Raw genomic sequence first — 27,136 nt, forward strand, 5'->3', positions numbered from 1 at the left:
TGTATTACCTGTCTTTGAGAAGTATCTCTGTTTGTTTTTTTTTTTACGTCTTGTAAGCTTAGTGTCATGTTGTGTTCTTTCAGTTCTCCCATTTGTCAAAAGGTAGACACTAACACTTACAGATTCATTTAGAAGAGTAAAAACATTGCAAGTAAGTTAATAACATAAAAAACTGATATCTTTAGAAAGCTCAGTATATCCAACAATTTTGTTTTATGTAAAATGTGTTTAACAGTCTCAAGTCTTTTTTTCTATATTCATCACCAATTTTACCAAAATCCTTTGAAAAAATAAGTATCCAGACATGCACAGGGGATATGTTTTCAAGTTATTTTTCTGAGTTGTGGTGTCCCCTTCTCTTCCACCCCAGAAAACACCCTGAAAATTGTATTCAGTAGCATTTTAACATAAGTGATGTTTAGAAAATACACCAATTAAAGTAGTAAAAGCTTTTTCTAAAGCTAAACTAATAACAAGATTTTCAGAGTTAAGAAAGTTCAAATTTTCAGAGTTAAAAAATAATTAATTTTCTATTAAATGAATTGAATGGCCAGTGAAATCATAGTCATAGAAGATGTGTTGTATATTCACTGAAATATTTGGCTTTGGTATCAACAGATCAAGTAATCCATTTTATGTATAAAGGTATGTGGTTTGCTTAGCTTGGACATAAAGTCAGCAAAAAAAGAGTGGAAGCTTTCAAAACACAGAAGTACAACTTACTGCTGTTTTCCCATAAAGCTGCAGAATGCAGGTCCCTTTCAGCTGTTAAAAGATTGAAGAATGACTTGGAGTAGACCAATAATGTCAGAAAAATGGGGAAGTGCACACTAGACAGCAATAAGAACTTCATTTGACTTGTATTGGCAATTGATTTAAATGGAATTGCAACTACCCATCAAGGTCAAGCGTGCTTTCTTGACATTAGGGACCTCTGTGTCAACTGTAAATGTACAATGGTCATCTATTTTTTACAAACATGATCAAATCATTATAAATCATGTTTTACAATGATTGTTTTAATGTTCTAGGTAATGTGATTTTACTGAACAGTAGCATTTCTAACTGAACGGTTTGCAATATATTCTTTGCTATTCAAATTATTCCACAACATAATAAAATAAACTTTATAAGACACTAGACAGCTTAACCAAAAGAGATCACATCAGATACCTTCCATGCCAGTATAGGAATGGTACTTTTTAAGACAGCAATGTTGTGACTTCAGGAAAATATGGTGACATGTAGCATCAGTGCGTGAACATTAGACAATGTTAAACCAACACTTGAGCAAAACCTAAAATGCTGGCTTCAGGTCAAAATGTCTGGGATATCTGGCAATTTCTGTAATAGACTCCTCTCTCAATGAAGGTGAGGACAAACAGTCTATTTGCATGTTGTATACTTATAAAGAGCCCCCAATGTGACAGTCTTGTTATTTTTTTCTCCAACAACATGTGTGTTTATGGTGCTCTGAAGACAAATAAAAGGCATGTCACTGCTTTTGAGATACTGATAATCTAGTAACCTGACCTACAGAGATTAGGGGTACCCTCTAAACCTCATTTCTGTTTATTTCTAAGACATTACTTATGTTAGTTTCTGTGTTAACTATGTTTGTCTCATAGATATTCTTGCCTTACTGTTATTTCTGAGGTAAATACATTTTGACAATAAAGAGCCAGGAGGTTAAAATTATAAAGAAGAAAGCAAGCTCACATTGAATTAAATTCCTCACCAGAATACTATTATTATTCTGCCTCTTTTGTCAATCACTGCATTCATACATTTGGAAATGTGGTAAAATGACAGAAATTAGCTTAAGAAAAAGCAAATTGTGACAAAAACTACAGTATATATCATAAGTAAAAGACCAGATCTACATCTCAGTGAAGTAACAGTCAACATTTGTATTGGTGTTGGTAACCACTGGCACAGCCCTAATATTCATGCTTTCTAAACTCCATTTGGCTTGTGATTCTACCTCTGCTTTATTTTCTGCTGATTTATTTTACCTGTTACATAGCTTGTCTTTAATCTGTTATTGGGACTCCTTTAGCAGTGGTTAAATACATACATGTTTTCCTTCAAATAATTTTGTGGCATGTATGACCACATTGCTATCAGTTTTCTGCATTTGTTAAGGTCAATATTTTGAATGTCATTTCTTTAACATTAAGTAATAGATACTACAACTTTTTGCTTCTAGACCAAGCCTTTGTTAGCCTTGCTGAAGAGCAATATATGACTAGTGATGCAGCCCAAACAGCAGGATTGTTGTGGAGTATTACAACACTCTAACTGGCTAGCCAGCCACAAGTTGCTTTAAAAGTTTGTAAAAACAAATGCTTTTAACCTTTTTTTTTTTTTTTTCTAGTGCCTCCTATCTTGACTAATTAGCTAATAATAATTTAGTAACCTAATAGTAATTAACAACATTATGTATAGTAACCATGTCCAGAAAACTGACATGAGCAGTATTATATCACCCAATATACTGGCTTTCAGACAACTATTTCATTACCTGCAAGCATCTTGGTAATGAATATGCTATTAAAAGTTTTTTGTTGTTGTTGTGTTTTTGTTTTTGTTATTATTTCCATGTTTCTCATGTTGTAATTCTCCAATAAATTTCTCTGACTTCCTACATAAATAAGTTTCATTATTTGTCATTATTAAAAGAAACAAACACATTCTCCTTCACTGAAAGGGTGTCATATAATTAGATGACCTTCCTACATAAAACCATGAATGAAAAAAGACCTGACAACTTGCAGGAAAATATTTAATCAGGCATTTGGACATTAAATATAGTTAGTCAAGACACAAGACATTATTGTACTAACAAATGCTTTCAGAAACAGCCTTTTATAATACAAGAGATCAAAACAGACTTTAGTTTTAGTACACCATTAGACAAGTCTCAGCTTTCAAACAATTTATCAACGATTTCTTCATTTGGTAGTTTTAAACATGCTTTTAAAACATACTTGATAACTGGTAAAAAATTGTATACAATGCAAATGATATTTCAGATAAGTTTTATTGCCTTAATGGCTCTGCTAATAAAATTATAACAATCAGTATTATTTTGATTTATTGCAAATTTTAATTTCACCTTTAATGGATTTGGTGTATGGCAGAATTGAATGTAATGCTGCTGCCACCTCAAGGTCACTACTGAAAAGTGTGATGGTTCATTTTGGTCTGCTTGTATCTAAAAAGCAGTGGCAATATTCAGCAACTAAGAATGAGTGGACTCCTTTGTTTTCAAACTGTTTGCCACTGTTTGCCATTGTTCAATGCTCATTGTGTGAAGGTGCGTATTTCCAGTGAAAACATAGTTCAGTACATGCTCATGCATACACATGCACCTGTAAACCCACATGTACACATAGTACTAAGGGTTGAAAGAAAATCTTTGGGTATTCAGGAATGTTCGTTCATAAAGTGAGCCAAATTCTGAGTTCCTAATTTTATAAAGAAATTCACAAACAAAAATTTGACTTAGTAAGATTGAAAAGGGATTTTAAAATTTGGTCCAATATTTTCCCAATTTTTAATTATTTATTTATTTTTACATTCAGATGAAAATCATGGTAGGATGTAGAACTCCAGTCTGTCCTATTTATATTATTATTTTAATATATATTTGAGGGAGAAAAGCTGTAAATGTACAATAAGTTCTGTAGCACAGGCAGAAAAGTTGTGTACATTTCCTCATTTAAGGTTTTGAAGGAGAAATAAATATTTTAATTTAGAAAATTTGAACAATGCATTTGTTGGGTGCTACGAAACATCTGCAAAGTGCTGCAAGTCTATATAGTTGTTCAGAAATTATATAAATTTGTACTCCTGGAGGTTCTAGATGAGCATAACAAGCCTCATTATACACATGACAAACATGTGGTCAGATGTATAAATTTTGCAAAATTTATCAAGGACAAAGTGACTGCTACACTGAGCCTATCTGAAAAATGTCACACTAAAATTTCCATCTACTGCTTAAAATCCATCTGAAGCATCTATGTGTCTAGATTCGGAAAAAAAAAAAAAATAATAATAATAATAAAAAAAATAAATCCTATTTGGCAAAAAAAGACTTTTTTTTTTTTTAAGAAAAAAATCCTCCCCCCCCCAAAAAAAAGCTACAAATGTTTTCATAGCAAGCTTCTGGAACCTGTCAATACTTTGAAAGAGTAGCTGACAAGCTTAAAATGTATTTGTGCATGTGTATGTTTATAACGAAACTCAGATGCAAATCTTACAAAGCCAAAGCTCAGATGAACTTTTCACTGACATACCTAAACGTTTCTGTGCAGCAGCTTAGAATCAGCAAAAGTGATTTCTATTCTGTCCACATCATATCCACTCATTTACACATAATCACAAATATGTACCCAAATATGAAATACCTGTGAAAGGCAATTCAAGTCCATGGGTCAAAGAGATGCCATAGTACACCCTGAACTGGTACACAGACTGAATAATGAGGGATTCAGGGTACCATCAGACAGTCCAGCATGCCAATACAACTATGTTGACCTATCACACAAGATGTTCAGTTTAACCCTACAAGAGACCTAGCCATGTAGATCTTTCAGCTTTTATCCTGAATTACCCATAACGAGGAACTTGTTGTGCTCTCCCAAAATGTTTTCCATCAGTTGACACTTAGGCCCAGGTGTGCAAAGTTCTCAGTACTATGAACTTGTCTGCAGTCCTAGATTGTTCAAGGATGTGGGTAAATTCTAAGTACCACTGTATTTATTTTTCAATTACAAAATACAAGACCATGTAATATTTTTAATTACTCAAAAGCACTTGTCATTTTTTATTCAAATTACACAGTTTCCACACTGAGCAGGAAAACTTAATACCTTTATTCTGGCGTATATTGATAATAGATACTGAAACTAAGTCATGAATATACCAGAGTTAAACACGACTGGATTTACAAAAATTTTGGTAGTATTTTATCCTTTAGGAGCTAACATGTAATACATACTCAAAGAGTTATTTCTTGCACCAGGAAATTAGTGTATTTTAGTTAATGATGATGTATCTAAGAAGGGGAAAAAGTAATGCCTTTTAACTACAACTGTAAAACAAACAAGCAAACCAACAATTATATCACTTCCAGAAATATTACCTATATTCAGACTTCCAGTGAGTCCAATTCTTTTTAGGCCTCTTTTTATATGTGATATACTAATTTATGTACTGTAGAATCTGATTCCAGGCTTACCATAGTTTATCATTCACAAATGAATTCCCTTGAATGTGTAAAACACACTGAAGGTAGTCACTACTAGGGCATATATGAATGGCAAATTCAACAACTGGGATCAGTATGCACCTGCTATAATGCAACACATCATGCACAGCTAATTTCTCTTAAGAATGCAAAGTATACATGTATTTTCACCAACTGTAACAAGAAAGAAGTGTGGTAGTTTGCTGTCACTGTTGTAGGAGTCTTTTGTGCATACGACTCCCCTTGCTTACATCTGCCAGTAATAAATCACATTTTACACTCCCTTAATTGGATTACATACCTAATAAAGCACTGTTCTGAGTAAGAGCTGGCAGAAATATCAGTATCTATACAAAGAAGTAGAAGGGAAAATAATCACGGATGTTAAAATATAGTACATCATATGGCAAGTCTCTGAATTGCCTTGGTATTTTCTGTTTAGCTGTATTTTTTGTGTTTCTTTATTCTAAGTGTAGCATTCCCATGGCCAATTCAGCAATACAAACCAGTCCAAGCTTTCCTCATGATTTTCACTAGATTAAAACATATCTGTCCACACTGCCTTTATGTAAGGCATAAGGAAAACTGCAGATTCTAAGGGCTAGGAGAAAGCCTGGGTCTTCTGAAGACAATGGTAAAACTTCTATTAAGAATCACACCAACTAATTTATCATTTCCTGAAAAAGATGGTGGTAAAGTCCAGTTGGGCAATATCACTCCTGCAACTTAATAGAACTTCAAGCTGGTAAAGGTTCAAGCTAACCAGAAGGGTAGGTTCTACTAAATCTACTAAATAGAATATATATATATAGAATATATATATAGAATATATATATAGAATATATATAGAATATATATATATAGAATATATATATGTAGAATATATATATATATATATTCTCTTATTCCTGAGAAAAGTTGTAAATGGGAGTGAAGAAGCCAATGAGAAAGAAGTATAGACTTGTGGACTTGTTGTTGTTGTTGTTTTGTTTTATTTTCTTTTTTTTTTTTCTGCAAAAAGCAATTCTAAGTGATTTATGGTCAAATAACTAAGATTCAGGGGAAAGAAAGCAGATTTGCAAACAATAGGACAGATTCTATTAAATCATCTCTAAATTGCAATTACATATTTTACACATACACTTACTTTCATACATAAAATTGGATTCACATATAGCTTAGAGGTAGCCCTGAATCATAGGGTTTAAATCTGGAGTCAAAACTCTCTTTCTCTACAACCATAAAGCTGAGTGAAGCAGGGGATTGAATATAAGGATTTTTAGTCAAATTTTCCATACAAAATAAAGTAAATGTTATTTTAGGATACAGAATAAGTCAAGTGAGAAAGCAAAGTAAAAGAGATTTCCATTTAATTCACAGAAAAGTACAGGATGGAAAAAATCTCATCATCTGATAATGTGTCATGAAAAAATATAAGGTGTAGAGTAATGAGAGAGATTCACTGATTTGTAATGTTAGCAGTTCTAAAATAATTAAAACACAAAGAAAAAACAATACAAAAATGTTAAAAATGTCAAGGCTGTTGTCTGCATATACAACATGTGTTAGATTTACAACTTTTCAGCAATCTAATAATTTAGATTTAGTAAACATATTAGTAACCATCTTCTCAAAAAATGGAAGATACAAGTATAAATTAAATTCATATAAATCAGCCCCTAGATGTCATTGCTGCAGCTGAAATGCCACTCCTATAGAATTAGGTAAGTTCTGTATTAAGAAAGGGCTGTGTAAGTAAACTATCTCTGTAATATAAATTCTGGTCAGTTTTAATGCCTCAGTAAAGCACATAAACCTCTGAGGCTATAAGAACAACAACAACAAAGATAACTAACGATACAAAAGAATGCACTAGATTCTGGTTCCAACAGCAGGTGCACACAAAAATCTCGAAGGACATTAGAATCTAATCTCTAATTCTATCTGGAACAGCTGTACCTGTTCTCACTATATATGCAAAAGTTGAATTATTTTTTAAAATTCTACAAAGCTTTTGTTCTCTACAATATCATGGCAGCAATGGGCTCCAGAGCTTACTTGCACATGTATAAGAAAAAAAATCTAAAAATTCTTTAACCTGTTTTGAAAGTTCAACCATTTGACTTTGCCGATTATCTAATCAGCCTAATGGTACAAGAATCAAAATTAAAATGTAATTTATTTTCTTTGTACCACACCATTCTTTGCATAAATGAAACAATGCATAAATTTTTTGGTACTTCTAATAATTCTGAATCCATCTGTACTTTCTCTCAGAGTATAATATAGACCTATTTCATAAACTAATAATAGTATAATTTTTTTCCTGTATAGTGCCCTGACCATTTTTTTTTCTTACTTTCTGTATTATTGTATGTTATACACCAGGGCTGCAAGCTCAACATCCCAAGCATGAGGCTCCATTTCCCACTAAAGAATCCCAAGCTGCCAGCCTGATAAATTAACGTAGCCAATACAAATGCAACTATGTAAACATATTATCTTGCAATTTTCTAATGAAGAAACTTGCAAAACTTTATTTTTCATATAAGTATTTTATATATTTATATATAAATTATAAGTATTTTATGCATCTGAAAAAAAAAAAAAAAAAAAAAAACTATCATAGAATCACAGAATCATAGAATCACAGAACCATAGAATCATAGAATGGCTTGGGTTGGAAGGGACCTTAAAGATGATCTAATTCTAACCCCCCTGCCATGGCAGGAATGCCACCCACAAGATCAGGTTTGCCAGGGCCCCATCCAGCCTGGACTTGAACACCTCCAGGGACGGGGCATCCACAACCTCTCTGGGCAACGTATTCCAGTGCCTCACTACTCTCTGAGTGAAGAATTTCTTCCTAACATCCAATCTAAATCTCCCCTCTTTCAGTTTAAAACCATTCCCCCTTGTCCTATCATTATTGACACAAGTAAAGAGTCCCTCTCCATCCTTTTTATAAGAACCCTTTAAGTATTGAAAGGCCGCAATGAAGTCTCCACAGAGCCTTCTCTTCTCTAGGCTGAACATCCCAAGCTCTCTCAGCCATGTAGGAGCTATGGAATACTCTGTAATCTGTTATTCTTCTTTGTTACAGTTAAAGCTAGATTAAGTTAAAGATTTCATTCTCTTTGTAAGTATGATTGTACAAACATTTTTTTACACTTTTACATTAATTTGAAAGGCTTCTTAATTCACAAAGTTCTAGGGTAGAAAATACATCTTAGGATAGGGCAGTGGTCAGACCTGAGCAATTCTGAACTGCAGGGCTACCAGTAGGCAGACAGAAATGCAAGTCTGATATTTGACTTGTATCTAAATCTGCTTTAACCTTATTCAGGGTACTAAATTTGCCACTGAGGCAGTTCAAAACATGGTGGTTTTAAACCACATTTTCTCCAAACTGTACGGGTACAATTTCTGTTCCTTGTATCCTACAAGAAACTGCACAGACTTCACACTGGTCAGCAGTCATGCTCTCCCAGAACAGTGTTTCTGCAGTTCCAAAATGGACTGTATTGTAAAAAGAAAAAAAAAAGAAAAAAAAAAGAAAAAAAAAGAAAACAAAAAAAGAAAAAGAAAAAAAAAAAAGTTATATGGGAATCCTATGCAAATGGTTAGATAAAACCAAGGAACTATGAGTGATTATTCACTAATAAGCAAAAATCAGCCAAAAACAATGAGAAGAGTAAGTCCAGGATTATGTGTTGCAATTAGTCTGTAAAGATGATAGAAAAATTCCTAGATGCCAACAGTCTTGCCAACTGCTAATATCACTTTTTTCACTGCTAATGCCAACTGCTAATTTCACTTTTTTATTGCTGATCTACCTCACAATAGATAAAGGCCTTCTCCAGGTTGTTAAGATCTAAAACTTAAGTGAAATACAAAAGAAAAAAATTTTTCTTCACATGCCACTCAGAGTGCTCAGACAGTACCACTTAGTACTCCAGCAGGAGATGCACAAGCCAAAGCCCCTGTTCCAACCTTTGCACCATGCAAGATTCACTACTGTTGTACATTGAGCCATGAAGAAGTTTAGTTAATCTTCACTCAAGAGACTCAGAGACCTCAGTTATATAATACATTATAATAATGTGCAAATCATGAAGCTTTTGGAATGATTTTGGAACAGCCAGTCACCAAGGTGCAGAAAACTCATGGACTAAACTGAATTTTCTATTGACAACTATATAATTCATGACTGTACAACCCATTACTGAAAATAAGCCTAATCGTGATGACTGAAAAGAGTTTGAGACCACAAGAATAGAGACCTTATAGTTACTATTTGTATATTGCTATTATTTAAAAAGTTTAGACAAAGAAGTGTATATTTTGCATGTATTTACTTCAAGATAGCATCTTTGCTGATGTAGCTCTAAATTTTCTTTGTGTTTCTAGAGTATGCATTACTCTTTTAAATTAAGCCTATAATGTTTACCATAAAACTTATGCCACTGACATTCTGTACATATTTACAATAATTACAAAGCAATTTTGTATAAACTTCTTACAAAAATATCAACATTCTGAACATATTATGCTCAATACAACTGTCTCATCTCTACTACTCAGGGATAGTTGCCTTACCCAAATTTCATTTGGTTTCATGCTTCCTTCAACTTGAACGCAATGAAAATGAAAAATATGAAAAGAACTTTGTGAATTAAGGCGGCTTTCAAATTAATGTAAAAGTGTCAAATCTAAATCTGTTTTTGTTGTACAATCATACTTACAAGGAGAATGAAATCTTTAACTTAGTCTAGCTTTAATTATAACAAAGAAAAATAACAGAGCATACAGAGACTGTTACTTATTATCGAACCAGTATTTTTAATCCAGACATATCAGATCCTGGCATATTTTGATTAGATAAAGGTGGGTGAGAGTTCAATATCTGCAAGAGTGGTTCAGTTCAGATAACTGGTTGATTAAACTATGACAAATATCTGTATTTGTGGAAACTAAGCTTTTAAAGAAACTGTGTCCACAAAAGATAATCACATTTCTACAGAAAGGCCCCAATTAATACAGCAGGAAAAAGATGCAACAAGCTTCTACTTTTATTGTTATTACTACTACTACTACATTTTGAATTGTGAACACTGTGCAGTTTCAACTGTTTTTTTTTTGTTTTGTTTGTTTGTTTGTTTTCTTTTTTTTAATGAAATGCATTGTGGTAGCTGTTAAGAAGATTGTGAGGTTGTTGCTTGCATTTTCCCTACAGCAATTTCTTTAAAAGGAGATCTTACTAAAATCTTTGTATTATTTAATTGCAGGATAGTGAAATGAAAATCCTAACTCTAAACCCAAGGTAGTTAAGTAGCAGAAGAGGCAGAATTAATTTTGTTCTGTCCTACCAGCAGCAGTCCATTATTCTTTCCAGATGGACTACTTCACACACTCAGAACTGAACAGACAGATCCAGTTTCTGAAGCTGTCATTAGAGCTTCTCTACTGAAAAGTCAGGACCAGTTTTAACCCTTGAGTTCTTTCCATATAAGCTGTTTTTACCTAGAGACCTCTCAGCTTTAGACTCAAAGTGGTGTACTTGCTGGGCACAGCCTAAAGCCCAAGTGGGCCTGCACTCAGCACCAATATCCATGCACCTTCCTTAGCCCACCTGTCTTTGCAACTTTACTTTGTGGATGCAGACACAAGTCTGTAAGTGCTGGTCATCTTTCAGTGCCTTTTCCAAATCTCTCAAAATTCCCTCCTTCCCAATATATGAGAGGACATGTCACATGACTAGTAAGAAGAGTGACCTTTCTCATGGCACACGAGAAGTTGCAACACCAGATGTAGCGGCAGCAAAACAGGTCTTTTGCCCAGGTGTTTTTGGCACAACTAGCATATTTCTGCCACTCAGTACAACACCCTTCATCCCACCCTTAGGATGCAGCTGAGTCAGAAAGGCAAGATAATAGAAGGCAGAGCTTTAAAGAGGTGATGTGTAGGTGTAGGGTGGGAAGTGCACAAAGCGTACAAAGATTTAGATTAGAATATTTGAGGTAACAATGGACCTCTGAAGGTCATCTAGCACAACCCTCCTGCTCAGATCACCCATCAGCTTTTAAGCAGGCCTTGTTATTTAAACTCCATATCATTCACTGTACCTGTCCAAAAAAAAAAAAAAAAAAAAAAAAAAAATCAAAAGAAGCAGTGGCTGAAGAATCATCCTTTCAGTATATTACTGACTGGGCAGAAAGAGACTAGATTGCTTTGGACCTCTGCGAGGAGATATGTAGGACTAGATTTGGAGCTCTGGGTCAGATTAAAGTTACAGACTGTAGGATAAGGTTTGAGATTTCCTAAAGCTTCATACAATCAAAAAGAGCTTCAGTGAGTCCAAACACGGTAACAAAGTAAAGACAGAGGAAATAATGCTCATTGAAAGCAGGGCAAAATCCATCTCTTGAACAAGTATTTCTTATTTGCCAGTATTTCAAATGCATTTCCTACTCCTACAAAACAATGCACAATCATTAACAATATGTGGAAGGAAGCAAACTTGCAAAAAGTTCCTACAATTTTACAAGGTCCCTCCAAAGTTCAACTGTATACCCATCCATGTCAACACACTAGTCACTTTCTAGTCACTTTCTGGGACCAAATGTTAGATTTTACTTGTCATTACTTAGCTGTGAACCACTGCTGAAACTCATTATTCCCTTGACTTTCCGTATGAAATATCTCAAATTCACACCATGTAACATTTTTGGCATGCAACTTCTAAGGTTGTCCCTGACATGCAGAGTATGCTTTCCAACTCCATGCTAACTTAAATGACAAAAATCTTGTCAGGTTATGCTTAGTAACATTAGCACTGATTTCTCAAAATTGGGGGGGGGGCCCGGCGGGCCGCCGGGGGGAGAAGTAGCTTTCTTGTTTTAACATCTTGTTTTAACATTTTAACATTTTAACATGTTTATCATTTGCAAGTTTTGCTGAAAGTATCATCTGGAAGAATGTATCATTTCTTGAAGCACACCTCCTGCTGCCTGGCTTGGCATCAGCCTGTACTGGAATGCTTACAAACTTCTAATACAGGCAAGGGGCAGGCAAGAGAGGTGAATTATGTAAAATGGGAGCTGAAAGGTAAACACAAATCAGCTGCACTCTACTGTCAGAAGCGACCGTGCATTGCTGTGGGGCTTCGCGCTGGTCGGAAATTTAAGACAAAAATATTAAAAGAGCATCGATCTAAGCCCCTACGGCCTTTGCAAGAGGCCAGTGGCGCTGTGTGTGGAGAACGGGACGGGCACCACAGGCTCGGTGCAGTCTAAGGGCAGGAGGGAGCTGGGCCGCGGGCTGGGGGCGGCCCGGGCCCGTCCCCATGGCAACGGCGAGGAGGCGGTAGCACAGCGGCAACGGCCACCCGCCGGTCACCTGATCCGCGCCAGCTGGTCACGTGATATGCTCTCCATCGACGCCATCTTGAAGTGGTGTCCGGAGGTGAGGAATTTTTTAATTTTATTTTTTGTTTTTCTCTTTAAATTACCCCAAAACCGGCCCTCGGCGCCGCCAGCGCGAGCGGAGAGTGGCCCAGGGGCGGCAGCCGGCAGGGAGGGTTCGGGGAGCGGCGGCGGCGTGCGGGCAGGCCCCGGAGGGACGCGTGGAGCCGAGCCCATGTGCTGAGCCTCCCTCGGGGAGCCGCCGGCTGCTGCCCGCCGCCGCCGCCTCCTCCTCCTCTTCTTCCTCCTCCTCCTCCTCCCTCCCACCCGTTCTGGGCCGCGCTGGCGGCACCTGCGCGCTATCAAGCGGGTACCGCATAGGGCTTGGCGCCCCCTCCCCTCCCCTTCGGGGGGAAAGGGCAGCCCCTCTTTGCCCTCCCCGTTTCCCCCCGGGGGCTCGGCTGGGGTTGCCGCTTGTCTCATCCCGTCCCCCGTGAGGCCGGGGACCCGCGCTGCTTGGGGCAGGCATCGGGACTCCGCACTGGCCGTGCCTCTGTGTAACAGAGCACCGGTCTGCGTTGAAGCATGCGCTAAACGGGGAGCGCATAGTTTAATTAACGTGCATATATGTGCTGTAATTGCACAGCTGATACATCAGCTACAAGCATCCACAATCGGTGCATCTGAACGTACTCTGTTTTCGGCTTTGACATAGCAGTGTTAAATGGTAGCACCTTTCTTTTGTGGTCTTCCCTTAGTTCCTATGCTGCTTTCAAATTAAAAAGGTAAGGAAAATATTTGACTGCTTTGCATTACTTACAAAGGATTAAAATTACAAAGTTTGATTTCAAGTAGTGCCATGTTCCTCTAATTTTCCCTAAATTACTCTGAAAATATTTCAGCTTGATGTTATTCCTTGAAGGGCTTCATGGGATAGCAAGTCTGCTTTCAGGGGAAAGAAGCACATTTATTTACTTTTTACAATATTTTTAAACATATTGTAGCCAGTATGAAACAAACAGCTAAATAGGATGGTTTTCAAACAATAGATAAGTGAAATAAAAGAAGTGGTTGAATGGAAGGTCAGTCACTATTAACTTTGTTATTGACATGTCACTCGTTTGCCACTGCAACATCTTTTATGTATAATTGGAAATATTATATGAATGGGATGTAATTTTTCCTAACCACATAGACAAGAGTTAGTCATTCAATGTACTGTACCAAACGGGCAATAGAAATTGAAGCTGAAAATACACATCAAGACAATTACTGTTTTATATTAAAAAGTTAAATAGTTGGATATTTCAGTTTAATAATAACTTTGGACACACATTCCTGTTAGTAAGATAATACGGAACTTGAATTAAATAAGCAGGTTATTTGGTATACTCATATGTAAAACGATACTATCTTGTTTTAAACAGATTTATTTTTTAATTTGTATTTCCCCCAGTTGATTTGCTATGGCAGTACAATATTGATGATTTTTAATCTCCTTATATGTATCCAGTTAAAGGCATAAGGCCTTAAGTTGTTTTGTTTTCTAATTATCATGAATCCAATTACCTTACTGGCTTCTTTTATTTTTATTTTTCAATTTTAATTTAGATTTTAGCCATTACCAGATAAATATTCTTAAAACTAACACTGCAAAATAGTAACATTGAAGGCAGTAGTCTTGTCTCTCCTAATAATTCAGAATTTAATAATATTTTTGCACGTTCATCTAAAATACATAAGCATATCAAGTGTGAATGATATTAACATTGCTTACATTGATAATTATGATGCTTCTGTAATAGATGAGATTGCTTCAATTGGACATATCCAGCTGGGAATTAAATACTAAAAACTCAGAGAATCCATGCATATTTGGAACGATTATTTCAAGGAAATGTTCCAAATATTTTCAGTGTGAATCTGCGTTTTCCAACAGGTACTGAACTTTTCAATTATAACAGACTGTAGGTAAGCTGAGTAGTAAGGTGAATGGCAAATAAAGATAATTTGACTTATTCCTGCTCAGAATTTTTCTATAGATCAAAATTATGACATATGCTTTTGAAATAAAATAAAAATGTATAGTGGCCTTACGACTGACAAATTTTTATGATCCTGCAACTACTATCATAAATTCAACACTCAGTAGGTCTACGAAATCCACATGGAAAATAAATCTGAGTTATTCTGAATGAGTACCTTCTGAGATTTGTCTCCACTTTAAATAAATTTTTAAAACACAATTTTTATTTTAGTACAGAAATGCAGTAACAACCTGATTTTTATTGGTGGAAATATTTGACTGCTATTGTGGAATAATTACATGTTATATATACTTATTTTCTTGATAGATCCAAAAAAATCTGTATATGTGTTCAGACCTTAATGTACTGCTTACCTTAAAAATATTAAAATTATATTAAAATATTAGGGTAAGCAATGTATTATGCTTACATTCCAAAAGATGAGGAAGAAATAGTATCATAAAGTCCCATATGTTTTCTAACTAGTGTGTTTTAAATAGAAATCTGAAAATAAGAGGAAAGGCAAGTCTTAAGTAAACATCACTGGCTGTATCAAATAACAAGAAGAAATTCTATTTCTTCGCTATATTTGATTAAAACAGATATTTTATGTTCTTATGTCCAGTATTTTTTAGTAGTAGTAGGTTTTAGTAGTAGATTTATTTAAAAATCAAAACACCTGCAGTGCTTTACAATAAAGGCATTTCTTACAGTTTGTATTTAAGTTCCAGTAAGTGTGATTTTTTTTTTTTTTTTTATCTTCAGAACATACGGTAACTGGAAGGTGCTTCATTCATACCCCATGTATTGCCTCAGCAAATAAGCCTGTGCATCTTCTGCTGACACTGGGCAATCCCAATGAAATCTTTCATTGTTAAAACAAAACTCTCCCCAACGTTGTTGCATCTCCTGCAATGCAAAAATACAAATACGTTTCTTACGTTTGTCTAAGCAACATTTTGAAGCATTGCCACCTGTGGCAACAGATCCCTGCTGTGGTTGCCTCTTTGGGAGGGCCACCCCACCAAGCCACACAGGCATGGCTGAGGCCTAAACCTGCCCTGAAGCGTTGTCATGGCACTTTCGTCTTTGTTCCTTATGCTGCCTACAGGCAAAGTAAGGCCAGTGGTGCTTTTTATTCCTACTAACGTGCCAGAGTCAACAGAATCATCAAGAAATACATTCTCATTTTTAAATTACAGCTGTATACCACATCCACAAGTAGAAGAGTCCCCACTTTTTTTGTGGGCCTTTTGGACCAGTTCTGGAAGTTCCAGTTTGGCCAATGTATCTTTCTTGAAAAAAAAATAAAAATAAAACTAAAATTAAAAAAAAAAAAAAAGTTGGAATAAAATTTCAAGGATAACTGAAAAAAAGAAATATCTGCCATCTCTCTATGTTCTACATTTTAAATACAGTATTAAAAATGTATATTGAATACCCATTTATGTGTGTATATATATAGTGGAACTTGAGTAGGTTATTTTCATACATTTTTTCAGAAGTAAATTCCACTGGAAGACTCTCTGTCCAGCACCCCCGTCTCTACCCCACAGCTTTGCCCACATCACAAAGTATCTTTTCATGTAAATTTATACATACTGGCTTCTAAATTAACCTCCAATGCTACCACATTATTGCCTGTGGTTTATGGTTAGATATGTTTAAAGAAAGTGTAAGTGGAAATACTATCTTTAGCTTTCCCTCAAAACAAACAAACAAAAATAAAAACATGTATGAATTGATTCTTCCCTACAATTAAGGAATTATAGGAAAAGCAACAATTAGTAGCTTTTCTAGAAAACGACATTTTTAATTATGCTTTTGACATTTGAATGGTTTTTAATACAGTCAAAGCCAGAATTACTTATTTGTACTAACTTTTCAAGGAAAGAAATGCTTATTTTTGTAAATTATGTTGTTGTAAATTGACGGTTGCTTTAGGAGACATCAGTTTATCAGAGTGAGTACATCAGGAATACAATTTCATACTGTATCATGAGTTTTACACATAAATGTGCAAGTTACTATTGATTGGTTTATTTGTCTAGCATTCAAATAGGTAGTCCTTGTAAAGAAAAGCAATAGTTGTAACAATGCTAATCAGCTTATGCTTGAAAAATATTTATCTTGCCAATATACAACTTGGAGGCATGCAGTTAGAGGCTGTCCTGGAAGTACTCTGTCCAGCTATTTTGAATAGTATCTATACTATCTACTTAGTCCTCAAAATATTTGGCTATTTAAATAGCCATTCTGAAAGTTTTTATGAAGTTGGTGGCGTTGGGCTTCCACATCTGGTAGATAAATAGTACCGGTTTGTATTTTTATTATTGTATTAATTTTAATATTTTATAAAACACTTTATCCTAGATATTATGGAAGAAGGAAGCAACATTGCAGTATTGATGCCAAGTATTGGAGAACAGGAAGCTGTACTGATTTCTGAAACAGTCGTTCGCCCAACACTGCAAGACAGCGAAGATCAGAAGAAATGTAAAACTGATCCACTAATCCATGTTATCCAGAAGCTAAGCAAAATAGTTGAAAGTGAGAAGTCACAAAGATGCCTTTTAATAGGGAAAAAACGTTCCCATCCTAATGCTTCTGCACAGTCCTTTGAAACAGACAATCTTTGTGAAATCCCAGCTAAAGCAATTGAGCTCTCTGTTATTGCTACTAAAAAGACTGAAGAGTTACAAGCTGATTATTTTGTGACCAAATGTCTCCCACAAAGCAAAAAAAAAGTGACATGCTACCAATGTAGTCTATGTAAGTTTCTATCACCTTCTCTCTTAATGCTACAAGAACATATAAAACAACATGGGCAGAAAAATGAAGTGATATTAATGTGCTCAGAATGTCATTTTGCTTCTAAAAACCAAGAAGAACTTGAATCTCACTTCCAAAACTACCACGAGAATGGTAGTAAAAATAGCATCCAGACAAAAGTGCAGCAATGTGTAAATGTCTCGAGTTCATTTTTGCAAGGGCCAGTGGAAGGAAGTGTCAAATCAGGGACTGATCAGACAGGAAATGTGGAATGTAAAGATATAACTCAGTCTACTCATATGCCTGAAATGGGTAGGAGGAAATGGTATACTTATGAGCAGTATGGCATGTACCGGTGTTTAATCTGTCGGTACACCTGTGGTCAGCAACGAATGTTGAAAACTCATGCTTGGAAACATGCAGGTGAAGTTGATTGTTCCTATCCTATCTTTGAGGAAGAAAATGAAACTGTCAACTTCTCAGAGACGGTTGTAACTCATACACCTCATAGCATGGATGCAGTTGTTCTTTCTTTGGAAAATAATGAACTAGATATCCATTGTGAACCTACTCTTCAACTTCAGATTTGCAATACTGAGCAACTGTCATGTAAATCGCCAGTAGGAACAAATGTAAAAGAGGAAGAGATGATAAATCAGTCTGTAGTGCATTCACCTACTACAGAGGTTTTAGAGGAGACTGTATCAGATACAGAACAGGATAATTTGGTAACTGATAGCCTACTTTCATCAGCACAGAAAATCATTAATTGTAGTACAAATACAAAGGGTCATGTTAATGTAATAGTTGAACGTTTGCCAGGTGCTGAAGAAAGTGTCTTACGAAAGCCTTTCTTGATAAACACTGAGATTGAAACAGAAAAAAAAATCATCTCAGAAGCATCCCATGTTATCTGCGAAGAACCTGATGAAGTTTATCATTCAGATGAAATCCAAGAAGTAATAATAGGATGGAATAATACCAAGAAGAAAGAGAATGAATTAAGCCCTAATAAAAATGTAACAACTGATGAAAATGCACCTCCTGTACGAAGAAGGACAAATTCTGAGTCTTTACGACTACACTCGTTAGCTGCAGAAGCTCTTGTTACAATGCCTATTAGAGCTGCAGAACTAACAAGGTCTAACTTTAGGACTTTGACTGGGGAAGACAGTGTGGTTGCAGATACAGGGCAGGGAGAGGCTGATGGCCCATGCATGGCTCATTCTAAATTGGTATCCTCACTTAAGAATCCTTCAGAGGAGTTTAGTGGCTTAAACCAAAGTGAATGTGCAATAGTTGAGATACAGAAAGAAAAGCCAGAGTTATCAGAAGCACCAGTTAAAATGGGCATTAGTATGTCACTACTCACTGTCATTGAAAAACTGAAGGAGAGGACAGATCAAAATGCTTCTGATGATGACATTCTGAAAGAATTACAAGACAATGCACAATGCCAAAATGCAAATGATGCAAATATTCCAGGAAGTAACCTAGTAGAATATATACCCAATGCAGATCGGCCCTACCGCTGTCGCCTCTGCCATTACAGCAGTGGTAATAAGGGCTACATAAAACAACACTTGAGAGTCCATCGTCAGAGGCAGCCCTATCAGTGTCCTATCTGTGAACACATCGCTGACAATAGTAAGGATTTAGAGAGCCACATGATCAACCACTGCAAAACAAGAATGTATCAGTGCAAACAATGTGAAGAATCCTTTCATTATAAGGTAAAGTTATTTCCTGTGCCTGTCTATAATTGCTAAATAACCTATTTTGCTACTTTTTTTTTATAATTGGTGATCCCTCTTTCTAACTTGATTCAGTCAGATAGCCTGGTTTCATTGTCATTACAACTGAGGATTATTGCTAGCAGCACTTTTTGAATATACCATTCAGCTATAATTGCTCTACCTTACCCAATGAAATAAACTTGCTTCTTCACATAAGTTACTTACATGAAACCATCTTATGGACATCTTAATATCCTGTTGTTCTGCTAACCTGTAGCAACTAAAAAAGTGGAAGCACCAGAGAACTTAATAGCGGAAACTAAGTTTGAAAAACTATACTGGTTGGGTAGAAAAAGGCTGTCTTTCCCTCTTCCTCCCCAGGCAAGTAGAAACCACAATAACACATTCTTAAGTCACGAGGCAAAAAGAAAATTGAACCAGTTTTTACACAAGCCATCCTGTAACCTCTTATCTAATATTGCTTTTGGAGTATAATAAATCTGGAGGAAGAACTGTTTGCCACTTGTACATGAGAACGTACAAGATGGAAAGAAGGAAGAAGGGGGAAGAAGGAAATGGGGAAAAGAAAAAGCTTGAAAATAAAGTCAGCATGACACATTACAGTTATAGATACTATGTAATGTATATAGTCATTTTTCTAATGAACAGTTTTTTTTAAAACAAAAAATCACAATCATATCAGTCATTTTCATCAATCCTTTATGTTATTAATTAACGTTATGTATTTTGTTTCTAGTAAAACTGAGGGATATTGTATATATGCTAATGTATGTTTTATAACAGTTGTCATTAAAAGTTGAGTAGCAATGTTATAAAGTACCTGAAGTGACCCGTGAATGTTTGTAGTGTATATTTAAACATAGGCAATTGTTTTTTCAGAGCCAACTGCGAAATCATGAGAGAGAACAACACCGTCTTCCAGATATCTTTTCAACAGCCACATCTAACAAACTAATTGTTTCAAATGACATAGATGAAAGAGAAGGTACTGTTTATATTGTCACTTCAAACTACAAAAAATCATTCATAAAATTACTTGTTTGCTATATTTGCAGGCTTACTGTTTTTAAGATCCCTTTCAGGCCAAAATGTTTTTACATCTATCCCTAACCTAAATGCATGGTCTTTTCAGTGTACAAATTTACCATAAATGATCAGTTTTGAGATCTCTTACTGACAGTTATTAGTAGGTAAGACATTCTTTGCACATTTAATCAGATCCTCTATTTCTTCTTTTTGAAAAACAATTTAAATATTTAAAGATAACTGGTATGGAGTATTACTCTGCATTTTTAAGAAAAAAATCTTTTTTACATTTCTTCAGCAGCTGTAGTATTTTCCAAATTTCCTAGAGTAAACAAAGTAAAGCCCTTTTTTTAAACTCATTGTGGTAACACAGTTTTCTATCAGCATATACATTAAATACGGTCTATTCTGCAATTAGAAGTTTCTGTTTAATTATGGTAATGTCCGAAATGAGTCATTTGTTTTAGTCCTGGAGAGGCAAATGTAGAACATTTTAAAAATGCAAGCTATATATGTAATAGTCACCAGGGTAACCATAGGTATGCATTTCTTAAATGTTTGCTTAACTGTGTATCTGCTTATAATTCAGTAGTGTTCTTAAGAAAAACAAATTTGATGTGTAAAGGTAGTGAAATAGGACGAAAATAGCTAATCCTTGAAGTTAAGGGAAATGTGGTCCTAAAAATCCTTTCAGTACTCTGGAGGCCCAGTATCTAATACTGTAACTTCAATGCATCCTCTTTTCTGGTGAGATGAAGCTCCTGAAAATATTTACAAAGCTTCTATAGGCAGAACTGTAGTGTTTGTTTTTTTTTTGTACTTAGCAATCTTAAGAGCACTGTTGAAAAATGCTAGTAATGATATCACCTCTGAACAACTGTGAGCTAAAATATTTCACATTTTGTGTTCATAGCTCTTTTCTGTCCTAACTATGTCTCTTGTTTGTTTATATAGCAAAATGTGTACTATAATAGTACTTAGATTGCAGTTGAAATATCTGGGTTCTACTCTCACCTTGTTGACGTTAGCACAGCTACTTGTGAAGAAAGGTACTAAGCAGCATGAGCCAGGTGGACGGCTTGAACCATTAACAAATTGTCCAAAGCAATATGGTACATGTCAGAATAAAGTGAGATCATTAACTTCTGACTGATCCTTAACTCTGGTTCTGTTAGCGCACGCTGCCTCTTGTTTTGGCTATCAGCATATGTGATGGAAAATTAAAAATTAATTGCCTCACTAGCCTCAGGTAGAATGACCCTTCCCAGCTCCTTTTTGCTTTCATCAATGCAGAAGACATTAAGACATTTAAATTCAGGAAATTGTTCTGTAGTGCTTATTACATTCATAAGACCTAAGCTTCAGATAGCCATCTGAATTCCAGGGGAGCAGAAAAAAGGCTAGGGAGGGTCTGCTGGTAGTGAGACCATTAAGTACTTTTTTTTTTCTTCAGAAGTAATAGCAGAAATGTAAGAGAAGTGATAAGAAACACATTGTGAGTTTAGCTGGTTACAAATATATGGTAGCACAGCTTGGATTAGTAGTTATGACATTGTTTTGACTATTTTAAACCAAGATTTTTTAAAGATGACCTAATAAAGCAGTAAGTACTTTGAGATGCCTGAAACATATCAGACTTATGAATACTGTACCTTTTGAGCTGAAGTCCTTCTAAGGTGACTGAAAATCAAGATAGCTAGCAGCTTCTGAAAATACTACATTTTAAAAGGTGGTGTTAGATGTTATATATATTCTGACCTGGTAACTTAACCTCCACAAAGGAGGAACCTCTGTTTGTGAAAACTGCCTGCCTTCAATTTAGTTATTTCAGAGATTTTTTAAAAAGTTTTTTTTGCTCATTACTGTCTTATAAAAATCTTACATCCAGGCACCGTAATTAAATGTTTACCCCACATGAAATTCAGTAATGTGGTTTGAATGAAAGCAGTTCTCCTTTTAAACTTTTATTAACTCATACTTTGGAATGCTTAAATTATTTCAGAACCAATTTATAATCAAATTGCAAGACTACTGCAGTACAGCAATCTCTTGTCAAACAGATGTCATTCCTATAAAGCAACACAGAACAAAGAAGTTTATGGCATAGGATTTGTTTATGTGAAAGATGCCTGAGCTGGACCAGTTGCATTTCATTATGAAATATTTAGTCCTAAAAGTCTCTTTATTCATCATGGTTGTACTATAAATTAAAAGAGAGAATTGTGACACTGGATATGATTAGATTATAAATGTCTAATAATGAAGGAATAGGGTAATAAGCAGAATTACAGGAGCACCGGTTACTGCTTTGAGAATAAAGATCTGTCATTTCACTTTTAAGAGACCTGATGTCCTCAATCCAGAAAGCAAAATCCCCACAACCTCAAGAAATAAGCTGCTGGAGGAGGCAGGGGACATGACTGAAGCTAGAGATTGTATGATGTGTTACATAATTCATGTGTATTTTGTTGAAAGGCTAAATCTAATGTAGTGATTGATATAAATAATTGCTCCTACGTATGTGTAACTGGGTGGTTAGCCACTTACAACTATGCAATAGATAATATGTGTGCATAACATTAAAAATCTCATTAGATACTGTTTGTTTTAAGCAGCCTGCCCAATAAAATACCAAATTCATAACAGAAAATACATTTAGAAAAGGTTTATTCTAAAGTTGCAGAATTTAAGAAGGAAAACCCATTCGGGTAGAGCATGCAATAGCCCAACCTTTACAAAACCTGTGCTCTACCAAAGATCTGCACCCCAGTGTCTTTGTGTTCATTTGCGTTCTGCATAAATGTATATTCATAAAAGAATAACTACAGAAATGCAAACTCTAATGTCTTCAAGGGTGAAATTAAGATTATTTTTTAAATTTGAATTAAAGATTTTTTTAACAGTAAATTTTAAAAAGCTATAAGAGCATATAGTAGGAAGAATTCTGATATATTTTGCTTTAAGAACTTTAAGGTTGAACTGCAAATGGCTTGACTGTTCAGTCAGCGAACAAGAATTTGATGTAAAGTTGAAATGAACTCAAGCACCTACCTTACTTGCTCTTCAAAAAGGAAAAACCTAAAAACTTCAACTAGTGAAGAGGTTAGATGCAGAAAGCAAGACCTTAGATTTTAATTAAATGTTTCTTTTGACAGTAGTCAAAGTAGCTTTGATTTAAACAGCTCCAGTTTGTTATTCCTTTGTGTTTCTGTTGTTAACCTCATTTGAAGAGTGCATGAAAGCTGCTGTATTATGGGCTGGAGTGGGAAAATGACCTGCATTAAAAATACCATCCCTCTTCTTAAATGTTCATATTTTAACCCAGATCAGTTACGTTATTCAGTGAGGGAGCAGGAATAGGGCTGTTGAAGTCTACACAGTCACATCCCAAAAATGTTCAAACTGTGCACTTCTGAGCACAGATTTTCCTATGTTAAATTAGTCATTAGCCTTTGTCTCTGCAACCATTAATTTTTCAAGAGTCTCTTTTATTCTGGAAGGAAAAATGATTTTTGTTGCTATTGCTTTTCAGTAATTTGGAGACGTTCCAAATTATTTCTTTATATATCTGGTCAGTATTTTTGTTTTGTTTTGTTTTGTGGTTTGATTTTTGTTGTTTATTTTGGTTTTTGGGTGTGGTTTTTTTTTTTTGATCATCTCAGATTCTTCTGAAAATGGCTGTGAATGTAGTGCGTCTACAGTTAGAAACTTCTCCTTTCTTAGTGCCCATCTTCTCATTCATTCTACAAAGCAGTGAAAAGTTCAGCAGTTCCCACTTTTTTTCACCTTTTGCTGTAACTCAGGATTTTGACCCAACTGGAAGAAGGGAAGAATTCATACAAAGAATGTGTCTTCTTAAAATTTTAGTAATTCCAGTAGAAAGCAGGGCAAATGCAGAACAGCATGTTAAATAAAATGTACCTTTACTATCTCTATGTCTATTGCCAGATTGCTCCAGATACTAAAGTATTACTTTTCGGTTTTAATTCATGTTTCATAATTCAGCTGTGCTGAAATTATCGTCTGAGAACTGACAATGCTGGATTCAACTGTCTAAAATGTTGTGTTTTTCATATAGGAAATAAGTCTTCACTTCAGAAACTGTATAGATGCGATGTATGTGACTACACAAGTACAACTTATGTTGGGGTACGAAATCACAGACGAATTCATAACTCTGATAAGCCATATAGGTAAGAGTCTCAATTATTGCTAACTAATTTGCTAAGCAGGCTTTTAGTCTGCTTGTTTTAATGCAATTTTGAAGATAAATTAAAGAATGTCAATACTATAATTTTACTGCAAATTTGAAGGAGCCATGCTTTCTGTTTGACTCAAGCTTATGTAATTGATTTCCTAGTGTCTCCAGGATGCATCGTATGTGAAAACTGCTGGTTTTCAGTTTCAAGTATCCAGATGTGGAAAGGGAAATAATTACCTTCTAATATTGAACTTTGGCCAACAGCAATAATTTATTTAGCAGACTCATTAAATACTTCATTGTATACTTATTGCAAAGTGTTCTCCATTGTCATATTGATACTTTTAAAGCATTTTTTCAAAGGAGCAAAGTAAACGGCAAGATTCATATTCTTTAATGAAGAAAGGAGGAGGAGTCAAGGTACATCCATAAAGTCTTGGCTCTTACAGTTTAGCAAATCGCTGCATTTCATCCTGTCCCCTTACCTTTTTTACAGGTTTCAAACAATGTTAATACATTTAGGATCAATTTTTAGAGCTTTTGTAGATGGGTGTTACATGGATTTATAGAGAAACTTGGATATCTAGAATTACATTTAGTACTACGGGTTCTCAGCAGAAAAAGTAAATCATGCATTTTTCTGGTTGCTGTATAAATTCCTGCCATTTCAATCTGTGCTCATTCTTCTCTGGATCTCTGTCCCTCTCTAGTGGCTAGAAATAGATCTAAGTTAATGCAATTTTTGAGCTAATAAACTTCCGTCTTTTTAATGCAAATTCTGGAAACTCGTCTTAACACGTTGAAAGCTTAACTGAGCCAGTAGCTTTCTCTTTTGGCTAAAAACAAACAAACAACAACAACAAAAAAAAAAAAACAGGACATGTGTTTTGATTTATGCATTATAACAATATCCATTATCATTAGCAAAAATTTGCAAGATGTTTGCTCTGAAAGCAAGTGTGGAATACATATAGCTTTTTTTTCTTCCCAGAATCTTCCCTATTTCCATTATTTGTTAACTTAGTCAGGTTGGAACAGCAGATACTGTAGTATCATGGTATTTTGGTATTTGGTAGTTTTCTGAATTGGTGTTAGCCCACCCTGTTTGATTTAGGAACCTTTGAAAATTTTCCATTGATGATACAGACTGCTGCTTACTAAATTTAAGCCTACTGATCCAGCTTGCTTTTCTTATTATTTATGCATGAGTCCTTTAGACACATCTGCAGACCTGTTAGGATACTCAAGACACAGCTTAAAAACTGTAAAGATCCAGTATTTATGGTATTCTGTTCTTTTGAAAGATGTATTCCTCAAGCCTTTCTGCTTGATCAGATAGCAACCTAAGTACATTGTAGTGATTTTCACACTCATAAAGATATTTTATTATTTAACAAAAAATGTTGGAAATTAAACTGTATAGCCTCTAATGATTTATTTGTATTGATTTGATACCTTCTGGAGTTTAATAATGCATAATTAAATCCTTTCAAAAATAAAGTTAGTAACCTCTAGTTAAATACCGTGCAGTTTCAACCTTTTTCACTCTATAGACCAGACTTCGTAAATGTTGGACATTTTACCTTTTCAAAAAAGAGACGATTAAAATCCTGATAAATATGCAAAGGTTTAGCTGATCTTGATGGATTCCATTAGATCTGTTTTAATATGTTATGTGGTAGTATACTGATACTTATGCATGTCTTGGTATTTTGTGTAATATTCTGGGGTCCAAATCCAGGGATCTCAATCTGGATCTAATCTATAATTTTTTTTAGACAATGATACCAGGACTCACTCCTAAATACACTGTCTCCCCTATAGATTTTATGGCCATATTCTGCCTTTGTGTAACATAGCCAAGCAGTCTACATCACAGCTACTTTAAGAGCATCCCTTATAGATCATGAGGCACACCAGCTTCAGTAGAGGTGCACAAGGTAGATGTAAGGATGGACCGCGGTCAGTATTTATAGTGATTCTAGCTCAAAGTTGGAGTCTTTGGAGTGCAAAAGGTTCTCATGGTCCAAAAATTGAAAGTTAGATGTCATCACTTGGACTTCTGTAAATATTGTTAGCCTTTAATTGTAGTCTTTCCAGATACCTTTGCTTTCTCTTAGATTTTATTTCTGGAAGTGTTAGTAGTTAATTGTCAGAATAGTTTACTTGTTGTTGTCTCTTTAGATGTCGAGTATGTGACTTCGCCACCACAAATATGAATAGCTTGAAATGTCATATGAGGCGCCACCCCCAGGAGCATCAGGCAGTGCAGCTAATGGAACAGTACAAGTATGTAACAGTTCTGATATAGCAAAAAGCTATGATAGTAGTGGTTTTGTTGTGTTAAGGTATAAAGCAGAGTTTAGATTCTATTATTTTCCCTTCTATATTCACTCTTTGTTCCAGTGACTTTTCTTTTTTTTTGAAAGGGAGAGAGAAAAGGAAAGAGATTTGATGTGGTGTTCCCAGGTGATATTTATGCTAGCTAATTAAATAGGTCCATGGCATCCCTCTGGTACAGCATTCCGCTCTCTCTTTCCAAAATAGGGTGGTTGCATATAAAATGCCTATTGCAAGAGGTTTCTGGACAGTATTAATTACCAAAGCATGGCTGGAATTCATGGCTGGAATTGTTTAGGAGAATGTATGTGCCAAAACCATGCACATGTTAAATTCCAGCACCCAGGAATGTT

The 27,136-nt window shown here is 35.2% G+C and overlaps 1 protein-coding gene and 1 long non-coding RNA gene across 5 annotated transcripts in view; one reads left to right on the top strand and one right to left on the bottom strand.

Moving 5' to 3' along the window:
* LOC118172881 lies at positions 1-19,650 on the bottom strand. Its single transcript, XR_004753891.1, has 3 exons — positions 19,516-19,650; positions 9,821-9,830; positions 1-12 (listed from the first exon to the last, which is right to left on the bottom strand). It is a non-coding gene; the product is annotated as an uncharacterized LOC118172881 (long non-coding RNA).
* Positions 12,591-27,136, top strand: part of ZNF507 (zinc finger protein 507) — an 18,401-nt gene continuing 3,855 nt past the window's right edge. The window contains exons 1-6 of one of the 4 annotated variants that reach the window (XM_035337063.1): positions 13,126-13,445; positions 14,471-14,599; positions 17,061-19,192; positions 20,096-20,201; positions 24,321-24,435; positions 26,628-26,732. In XM_035337063.1, coding sequence (XP_035192954.1) covers positions 17,066-19,192; positions 20,096-20,201; positions 24,321-24,435; positions 26,628-26,732 — 2,453 coding nt within the window. In that variant the 5' untranslated portion in view covers positions 13,126-13,445; positions 14,471-14,599; positions 17,061-17,065. Of the gene's footprint in view, positions 12,722-13,125; positions 13,446-14,470; positions 14,600-17,060; positions 19,193-20,095; positions 20,202-24,320; positions 24,436-26,627; positions 26,733-27,136 lie in introns of those variants that run through there. The other 3 variants (XM_035337062.1, XM_035337064.1, XM_035337065.1) reach the window with 3 other exon arrangements.

Source organism: Oxyura jamaicensis, chromosome 11 (genome assembly GCF_011077185.1).
Source record: "Oxyura jamaicensis isolate SHBP4307 breed ruddy duck chromosome 11, BPBGC_Ojam_1.0, whole genome shotgun sequence".
NCBI classification, from domain to species: Eukaryota; Metazoa; Chordata; class Aves; order Anseriformes; family Anatidae; genus Oxyura; species Oxyura jamaicensis.